We start from the raw sequence: 10,385 nt of genomic DNA on the forward strand, positions 1-10,385 counted from the left end.
TGTAATACAAATTTTCAAAACTCCTATGGCTGCCTGAATTCTGGTAATTTTTTTTTTTTCTTTCTTCGAGACAGGGAGACAGGGTTTCTCTGCATAGTCCTGGCTGTCCGGGAACTCACTCTGTAGACCAGGCTGGCCTCGAACTCAGAAAATTCAAGTGCTGGGATTCAAGGTGTACACCACCACCGCCCGGCCGAATTCCTGTAATTCTGAGGCACAGAGAAACTTTAGTTTCCTTTCAAGAAGGCTGAAAGAACCAGGCCAACAAGTTCACATTGACATTTTTATTAACGCCAACTGTTTTTTAATTATTATTTTTTAAAACAATAGCACAAAAATGTTTCAAGGAAGCAGTCTCACAATCTGATGACCTTCCAAAATACATTAAGCCACACCAAATATGAATTTCTGTTAACACAAAATAAAAGGATTCAGAAAAAAATAAAAGGAAGAGAGAAGAAAAAGGGGTGGGGGAAGGGGCTGAGACGTAGTAAAAACACACTGGGTTAGGTGGCGAGGCTCATTAGTGGGCACACTGGCGACACAGCGGTGCAGCAGACATCTGGGCCCCACAGCAGTCCCCACTGGCCCCTCATATGCACAAGTGGTGAGCCAGGCTCACTGATACTGTTCAGAAGAGGTGCAGCATTTGGCCTGTTAGGTAACGGGACAGTTTTGAGCAGAAAGGCCTAGCTGATAATCTTTATTTCTACTCTTTCACCTCTTATGCATTTCAGGGTTCCTTGAAGGTTATCATAGGAAATAAAAGCATATCAGCTCCTCTTATTTAATGTGGCCATCAAAGATGTTTCTGTTATCTAAGGACAGGTCAGGGCTGGGCAGAACTAAAGGGAGAAGAACCCGGGAAGGGAGGGAGGGTGTTTTTGTTTTTTTTGTTTTTTGTTTTTTAAAGCTTTTCATTACTTTTTGGGGAGTTGGGGATCACACAGAAGGGAGGCAGGGAGGGAACTACAATCCTTGGTTCAGATTGAGTTATACAGGAAAAGATACCTTCCTGGTCGGTTCCCATGCCAAAAAGGAAAAAGAAAACCCACTTATAATTCTGCACAGGCTCCACTATGTGAGCCAGCGATCAGCCTTTTGATCAGCATCCCCAGCGATGGACATACCCGGCTTGTCAGGCTGCAGACACCCACTTCACAAAACCCCTCTTCCCTCTTCCCCCAAAGCCTCTTTCCTTCTGGTAGGCTATAAAACAATATCCGTCACTAACAGGAGAGTGTTCAACACTTTGACCATGACAGGCTTCAGGAAGTTTCACAGTTTCGTTATGCTCTAGTTTATTACTATCATATTTACATTTTTATTTTATTTTTTATTTTATTTTATTTTAATTTTTACTTTTTTGCTGAATTGCTGAGCTGATTTTCCTTTTTCAATAGAATTTAATTCTGGAGTGTGAGCAGGAACCAGTTAACTACATTCATTGTCCAACCCCCACTGGTGTAAGACTCCAGATTCTTGGCATGTGAGTCAGCTGTTTGGTAGCTCCACCTCATCCCTGCAGAGAGGCAGTGAGGCTGAGGTGCGAGGTGCGGAGGAGGCTTCACACCGAGGGTGGGGAGGTTTTCCGCTGAAGGAGGTACTGGTGAATGCTGTCAGCATCTCGCTTGAGCCAAGCAGCATTCAGCAGGATATTTTCACAACACTGCTGGATGGTGCGCTCAGCTGAAGGAGCTGGGTGACTCTCGAAGAAAGCCTGGTGTGATGTGAAAACAATCCGGAATGCAGAATCACGTTAGCAACAGTAACAAGTTAACAGTGGGACTGAGTAAAAGCATCACGTGGACTAACTGACTCATCAGCCTCCATCATGAGAATTGACCATTGCCAACATAGGCTAAATGAGCAACTCCTCCAGCAGACATGTAAGAATCCTTCCTTAGCAAGCGAAAACCTAATCAAAAACTGATAGAGGCTGAACCTGCTTTTTAAAATGCTAATTATCTACCAGTGTGTCCAACTCATGGTCCTGGCAAAAGCTACATACAGCCGTGCTTGCAGATATGAACAGAGTCCAGTTTATGACATAACCCTACTGAAGCCATCCTGTTTACTTAATAACTTGACTGTGCAGTTCTTTTTATTCTCCATAAAATATCTTAAATAGGCAGACCAAAAACATTACTACAAATATAACAAATATATTTAAAAACTTAGATTTTTATATTCTGTTTCTCAAATAGCCTCCAAAGTCTGGGCTTTAAGACCAGCTGCATTTCCAGTTTTCAGCTCCACCTGTGGCACCCAAGGCTTTCCTTAGAAAAAGAAAAGAGCAAGGCAGGACCCTCCAGAGCATGGCATGTTCAGGCCCCTCTACTCTCCTCAAGTCTATTTGACTGTCTTTTCCCTCACTTCATTCAAAATCTAACCTAGTTTGGTTTTGTTTTTTGTTTCTTTTTTTAAAGATTTGTCTGTATATGGGTATTTTGTTTGCATGTATGTCTGCACATGATTTGGATCCCATGAGATAATTATAGACAGTTATGAGTTGCCACGTGGGTGTTGGGAATTTTGAAGATTCTATTTAACTCACCCCACCACCACCCGAGACAGGGTTTTCTCTGTGTAAAGAGAAGACAGGCTGTCCTGGAACTCACTCTGTAGACCAGGCTGGCTTTGAACTCAGAAATTCATCTAACTCTGTCTCCTGAGTGCTGGGATTAAATGTGTGCACCACCAATTCCTGGCTTTGAAGACTTTTTTTTTTTTTTTTCCTCCAAGACAGGGTTTCTCTGTGTAGCTCTGGCTGTCTTGGAACTCACTCGAACTCAGAAATCCGCCTGCCTCTGCCTCCCAAGTGCTGGGATTAAAGGTGTGCACCACCACCGCCTGGCTAAAGACTTATTTTTATTTAAGTATCAGTGTGTGCCCGTGAGCCCAGGAGCATTTCAGATGCCCTGGCGTTGGAGGTTGGTGGCTGTGACCCAGCTGACATGGGTTCAGGAGACTGAACTCGGGTTCTTTGTAAGAATGCAAGTGCTCTTAAACCCAGAGCATTTGTAGTGCCTCGAACACATCTGTGGGCTTTAGAGTGTCCCAAGGAGATATGGAGGACAGATGGACAAGTCTTGGGTTCTTTCCTTGCACCAAATGGATCCTGGAGATCCAATTCAGGTCATCAGGTTTGGCAAAAAGCACTTTTCCTTGCTCAGCCATCTCTCTGGTCCTAACCTAGACTTGACAAAAGCCCTGACTCTCATTTTAACATTCTGCTGCTAGCATTTGGAAATGTCCCCTTACCCTTAAACTTCATATTCTGGAAACTTATTTCTAACAATTAAATGTATTAGGTCTCAGGCCCTCCACATGTCTAGAAATGAGCTCAAGTTGGCCTGTAGAAGGATTCCTGGTGATAGAAGCCAGCTTTCCTTGGGAAGCTGTGAACTGGGTTTTCTGTCCTCCAAAGGAGCCTTTCTTTGCTTCTGGCAGAGGCACAGGGCTCCTGTGGTGTGAATGGGTTTGATGACTATTCCCTCAGTCATCAGAGAATACAAGTCTTCGGTGGGACTGGAAGGATTAAGAGGGGTGACTTTTTAGGAGGAAGGTGTCACTGGGGGAGAGTTTTGAGGTTTCAAAAGCCCAAGCCAGGCCCATGGTTGTTCTCTCTCTTAGCCACTGTCTCATGTTCCCTGCTATAACAATAGCCCAAACCTGGGACACAGTAAGCAAAACCTCAGCTAAATGCTTTCTTTTATAAGTTGCCTTGGTCATGGTGTCTCCTCAGGGCAACAGAATTGTAGCTAACACTGCATATGAAAGCTCATGCTGGTCTCCAGGATTCCTTAGTTCCCACTCACAAGTGCTTGTTACATGTTTCACAGCCTCTATGCTAGTACCCTAGCCCTTCTCACTTCCCAGATACCCTTTGTTCTCTGTAGGACAGTTTCCTCCTCACCCCAGCAACTCATGTTATCTCCACTATCCTCCCACCCCACCCACCCCTGCTCTACTGTTTGCTCTCTTGCAGACAGCTCTGGACACATCCAGTCTACTTTTTTTTTCCTCCTCTGTTCTGCACTCTTGCAAATGTTTCAGGATATTTTCTCTCTCCTACTCAAAAAACAAAACAAAACAAAAATAAATAAACAAACCAAAAATCCCACAAAACAGTCTTTTAGAATACCTAGAACACTTCCCTATGGGTCAGATTCCTTACTGAGCTCTCTTGTATACAGTTTGTTAATGGAATTTGGAAGGTGAGGCCACTGAAAGGGAATTGCTCTCAGTTCATGGCTCTCAGCGTGAATTTCATAGATGACAGTGTGCTGTCCCAATGTTAAGATGTGATGTATATGGAACCTGAGGCTAGGATTGGTCCCGGTGATGGCTTACTACTGAGTAAGTTAACTGCTCTAAGCTTCCATCTCTCATCTCCTAGAAATGTTTACTGGATGAAAAAACAAAGGAGCACTTAGCAAGGCAGGGCACTTCAGGATTCAAAACTGCCTCACAATAAGCTACCAAGTTTAAAATGCTGCTACTAATCCAATTCTACTTCAGAGTTTTACGTTTTTCATAGAATAACATGCCTCTTGAGATTATTACTAAAAATTACTAAGCTGGGGGCTGGAGAGATGGCTCAGTGGTTAAGAACACTGACTGCTCTGCCCTTCCAGCAACCACATGGTGGCTCACAGCCATTTGTAATGGGATCCGATGCCCTCTTCTGGTGTGTCTAAAGACAGCTACAGTGCACTCATATACATAAAAAACACCAAGCTATTTTCTAGCTAGTTCATCTGCTCTCACGGCAAACAAAGCATCTGAAACCACAAACCAGCACATGGCCAAAGGCTGTCCTGGCGTAAACTTCAGATACCAACAGCCTGATTTACAGAGAAGACAACGGCTCTGTAGGCTTCTCAGGACTAGAGTGACACAGCAAACAGACAGCACCAGCATTATCATGGCCAACACCCATTGACAGTCTCTCTACACATTCTTGTTGCTAAATTTACTATATAAACCAGGCTAGCCTTAGAGACCTGCCTGCCCCAGCTCCCAAGTGCTGGGCTCAAAGGCAGGCCCCACAAGGAGGGTATCCTTGGCTCTTTTTCTTCTCTTAGGCTCTCAGCCTTCCTAACACTGTAACTCTTTAATACAGTTCCTGTCTTGTTGTGACCTGCAACCATAAATTATTTTCATTGCTACTTTGTAATTTTGTTACTGTTACGAATTGTAATGTAAATATCCATATTTCCTGATGGTCTTCTTTCAGGCCCCTGTGAAAGGGTCATTTGACAGCAGTCTCCTTCCACAGGTTGAGAAATGCTGCCTTAGGTGGTCAGAACACACAGAAATACTGTTGAATTAACGATTAACGAAAGCCAGGTGTGGTGGCTCATAAATCATTATGTAACCCTGAACTTCTGAGGCTGAAGTAGGAGGATCACTATGAACTCAGGGCCAACTTGGGGTTCACAGTGAGTTTTAGGCAGCCTGGCTACAAGAGTAGGGCTCTAACTCACCCCATACGCTCCAATGCTTACTGGGAGTCCCACCACGACTCCATTCTCCTTCTCAGAGAAGAAGAACTACACTATATCTTTCTTGCTCAGGGAATAAGTGTCTCAACCTTCTCAAACTATCTTCCATACTGCAGCGTGACTGGCCTTGAGGCACAGCAGTCCTCCTGCCTTAACCTGACCAGCACGAGACAGTGTTCATGCACTCTTAAGTCTGCTTTACCAGCTTCACCTTGCCACTGCCCTGCTTCCTAAACCTGTTTAGGAGTCTTTTCTTCGAAGTCCCACTGCCTTTACAACGAAATTGTTCACATAACACAATATACAATGTAGATTAAATGACATCTGAAATCAAGTATTTCACTGTTTTCTCAAGACCTAAAAAATAGTAAAATGTATTCCTGTTTTCTTCCCCTTTGTTTTGTTTGTTTTTGTTTTCAAACAGGTGTAGTCCTGGCTATCCTCGAACTTGCTCTGTAGACCAGGGTAGCCTCAGACTCAGATCCATTTGTCTCTGTGTTTAGGTCTGAGCCACTCTGCCTGGCTATAAATAAAACTTATCCCTAACAATGGTCCCCACAGTGAACCAGATCACAGCTCTCAGTATTGCCTCCAAGCAGATAATGTACCGACAGCACACATGATGATGAAGTTTATAGTATAATGTAGTTTTGCTTTTCCCACTCAGAATAAATCTGTCCCCCAAATGCTGACATTTACCAGGTCAGGATCTACACAAAACTAATTATCTCTCTACTGTAGACTCTTCAGATATTGAAGGCAAAGTCAAATCTGTCTAAGACACAAGAACCCACAAAAGCGCACCACCCCAACACTCTTTAGAGCATTAGAACAAGGTTCCTGGGGCTTGAGAGACAGCTCAGGTGAAAGACACCTATTGCTCCAGAGGACCTAAGTCCTTAGCATCCACATGGTGGCTCACAACTTCCCAGAAGTCTAGATCCAGGGGACCCTATGCCCGCCCTCTTCTGATATCCATGGGTATCAAGCAAGCATGGAGTACATACACATATACATACAGGCAACACACACATATATACAAAATAAAGTAAGAAAGAAAGACAGAGAAAGAGAGAAGAGGAGGAGGAGGGGAGGAGGAAGAGGAGGAGGAGAAGGAAGAAGAGAGAGAGGGAGGAAATGAGGGAGGGAGGGAAAAGAAAAAAGAAAGAAAGGGAGGTTCATTTATGCTCTGGACTGAAAACTGAGAAGTTAATAGTACCGTACTTACCTTAACTTCTCCAGCCATTTTATCAACTGCAAACCCCTCAACTGAGAGCTGAAAACAAAGCAGAGGTTTTAAATAGTTTAGAGAAACAAACAGACTAGACAGAAACTTCCACTTACCCCAAAGACAATCAATTCTGTTCTCCCGACTCTGGTTTGTTACACAGAAGATAAGATGGGGATGTACATGCTTATAAAACAAACCTCAGTAACTATTTGAGAGATTTTTGTTTTGCGGTTTTTTGCTGGGGCTTGAATTCACAGCCAGTGTGGCACAAGCCTATGAGTGAGCTGCAAGCACAGCCCTTGAGGAACCCTTTATTTGAAGGTAGGAGTGGGAGTTTGGGTCTTGCTATGTAGCCATGGCTACTTTCACACTCCAAGCAATCCTCCTGTCTCAGCTTCTGCAGTGCCGAGGTTACAAGCACAGTCCACCACGGCTGGCTGAAGAAATGTGGGAAGAATAAAGAGCCGAACTCTCGGGTCTAACACAGACGTTCCCATCCCGTGGATCACACAGCAGGTGTCCTGCACAGCAGGTGTTTACATTATAATTCCTAACAGTAGCAAAGTTATAGTTATAAAGGAGCAATTAAATAATCTGGTAGCTGGGGGTCATTGTAACATGAGGAACAGTATTAGAGTGTTGGCATTAGGGAAGGTTGAGAGCCAATGGTCTAATGGATCATGGATTATCATTCAATAGCATTCAAGGTTAGCAAGCTGCTCACGACTCCTACATACCTTTATTAATCTGGATATTAGGAACCCGCCCTGGTACCGGTTGTGAAGCTCCTCCCAGTTGTCCTTGATGAATTTCCAAGCAGCTTTCCTCCCATGCTTGCTGCCTCCAGCCACTCCACCAATCACCGACACAGTGTCCTGTGGACGGACCTCTTCCTAAGGCGGGGAAAAAAAAAGAACTAGCAGCCCAGCTCTCTAGAGTACCTCCAGGAACCAGAGAATACAACAGACTGTTGGAAAACTTAAGCAACAGCAGAGGAAGCACTCACCCCAGGGAGGGAAAGGGATTCCAAAGGCCTCCACTTTCTCTTCAACCTGTTCTAATTCTCACTACTAGGGAGAGGGCAGATCAGCACAGTAGCCAAGCCTCACAACCTGACTCAATATCTGGAAACCACAGATGGAAGGAAGACCTGCTCACCTCCTCTCATCCCCACCCCATCCCTGCCATACAAAATAAAGCAATAATAAAATGAAAACCAAACAAAAGCTCCGACCAGCTTCCCCAAAATATCAGGAGTGTGCTGAGCCAGATACTTGACACACATCATGGAACACCAGTTCTCTTTCCAGACAGAGTATCTCTATGTAGCTGTCATTCTGTAGACCAGGATGGCCTCAAGCTCAGAGATCCTCCTATTCCTGCCCCGTGAGTGCTGGGGTTAAAGGCGCGTGCCCCCACCTCATGGCTCAGCAGCAGTTCTCCTGCAATCCAACATATTACTTACTGAAAGTGCAAAAGTGAGGACTTTTTGAATCAGTTCAGGTGAAAGAGTAGCCCCAAGAACTCTTTCAATTCTGTTTTTCTCTTCTTGCATATCAGCTTGTTTGTGAAGCTACAGGGAAAAAATAAAGAGGAACAGTTAGCTCTTCCCTGGATCCCAGGCATGTTCACACCGGCTTCTCTTCCACTGAGGTGGAACCTCTGCTCTGCCTTCTCCCTGGGTAGGACTGACCGGTGGGGCACTGCACTACACCACTTAGTACTTTGCTACTGTGGCTGGGCACTAAAGCCTGCATCCGCCACAGCGGTAAGGCACGAGATGTAGGTGTGCATCAGTCAGACAGCGTCTCAGCTCTCCAGGCTAACATAAAGGTCTAACGAGTCTAACTGCCATGCTCAGTCTTTACATCACCGACACCTGACTAATGCTTTGTATTAGATAAAGAACTATCACTTAACTATCATTAATTTAGCCTGTGAAGCTGAAAATAATTAGACATCTAGTAGCTGGATGCTGTTAATTACTCAAATGAGAAAAAAATGCATTAATAATGGGGAAGTGGAGGCAGAAGGATCAGAAATTTTAGGACATCTTTGGCAACACAACTTGAAGCCAACCTTGTTTACATGAGACCCTGTCCCCCCAAAATAAAAAAGACAAATCAAGAGCCGGGCGTGGTGGCGCACGCCTTTAATCCCAGCACTCGGGAGGCAGAGGCAGGCGGATTTCTGAGTTCGAGGCCAGCCTGGTCTACAAAGTGAGTTCCAGGACAGCCAAGGCTACACAGAGAAACCCTGCCTCGAAAAAAAAAAAAAAAAAAAGACAAATCAAAAAGATATATTGTAGAATGTTGCCTAAAATGTGTGTCTGTGTGTCCATGTGCCTGTGTTGGCTCTGCTCCCCACCAGTGCACCTGTGGAGGGCAGAGGTTACTGCCAAGAGTCTTCCTGTACTGCTGTCCACCTTGTTTGTAGAGTCAGGATCTCTCAGTGAATCTGGAACTTGCCATCTCAACTCGAATAGTCGGCCCGTAAGCTGACTACCTCTGCCCATTGTGCTGGGTTAAAGAGATGTGCACCACTGCACCTGGCCCTTACACACGGACTCCGGACTCCAAACTGAGGTTTTCTTGCTGTGCAGCAAGCTTTTTACCTACAAAACCATCTCTTCAACCCTGAAAGTCACACAGGATTATTTGGAGTTGGAGAGGTAGCTCTGAAGTTAAGAGCACTGGCTGCTCTTGCAGAGGGCCTGGGTTTGGTTCTCAGCACACACATGGTGGCTCATAACTGCCTATTAACTCTAGCTTCAGGAGGGACCAGAAGTCCTCTTCTGAGCTATGCAGGATACCAAGCACACGTGTGGTACAAAGACATATATGCAGGCAAAACATTCATACACATTTAAAGAAAAGAAAGAAAATACAAAACCCAGACTATGTATTTGTTTTGAGACAAGGTCTCATTATGCAAACCTGGATAGTCTAGAACTCCCCCAACACTTTTTAAAAAGAGTTATTTATTTTATGTATATGAGTACACTGAAGCTGTCTTCAGACACACTAGAAGAGTGTGCCAGACCCCATTACAGATGGTTTGATTGTGAGCCACCATGTGGGTGCTGGGAATTGAACTCAGGACCTCTGGAAGAGCAGTCAGTGCTCTTGACTATTGAGCCATCGCTTCATCCCAGACATATTTATTTTTATTTTATGTACATGAGGGTTGGCCTATAAGTGCATTGTATGTGCATCTGGTACCCTCAAATGCCAGTAGACGGTGCCAGACCCCATAGAACTGGAGTTATGGAGAGTCACACATGGGTGCTGGGGATGAACCTAGGTTTCTGTAAGAGCAGCAAGTACCCTTAACCATTAAGTGATCCCTCCAGAATTAGTGAGAACCTGTTTGTTGTTGAGGCAGGGTTCTCATATAATTCAGCTGGCCTTGAATTCTCTGTGTAGCTCAAGATGACCTTGAACTCCTGAACGCTTTACTTTCCAAGTGTTCCACTCACTGCTGTGTGCTAACATGCCTAGCTTACATGTAAATCTTTTAATGAATACACAGTTCTGATGGGTGACTTGGGTATTTAGGCAAATTTTTACATAATTACCTGATGACAGATGTAAGCTTATTTTGACCCTCCCACCTCTAATATAGACACCATGATTTTTTTTTTT

General features: G+C 44.4%; 1 protein-coding gene across 3 annotated transcripts in view; it reads right to left on the reverse strand.

The window, feature by feature from the left end:
* Window positions 1-269: 269 nt before the first annotated feature.
* The window catches only part of Npepps (aminopeptidase puromycin sensitive), a 79,098-nt gene continuing 68,982 nt past the window's right edge, over window positions 270-10,385 (reverse strand). For all 3 annotated transcript variants that reach the window (XM_021176671.2, XM_029483394.1, XM_029483395.1), the window contains 4 exons: window positions 8,207-8,314; window positions 7,479-7,634; window positions 6,739-6,786; window positions 270-1,720 (listed from right to left, as the gene is read on the reverse strand). In XM_021176671.2, coding sequence (XP_021032330.1) covers window positions 1,568-1,720; window positions 6,739-6,786; window positions 7,479-7,634; window positions 8,207-8,314 — 465 coding nt within the window. In that variant the 3' untranslated portion in view covers window positions 270-1,567. The remainder of the gene's footprint in view (window positions 1,721-6,738; window positions 6,787-7,478; window positions 7,635-8,206; window positions 8,315-10,385) is intronic.

This window comes from Mus caroli, chromosome 11 (assembly GCF_900094665.2).
Source record: "Mus caroli chromosome 11, CAROLI_EIJ_v1.1, whole genome shotgun sequence".
NCBI lineage: Eukaryota > Metazoa > Chordata > Mammalia > Rodentia > Muridae > Mus > Mus caroli.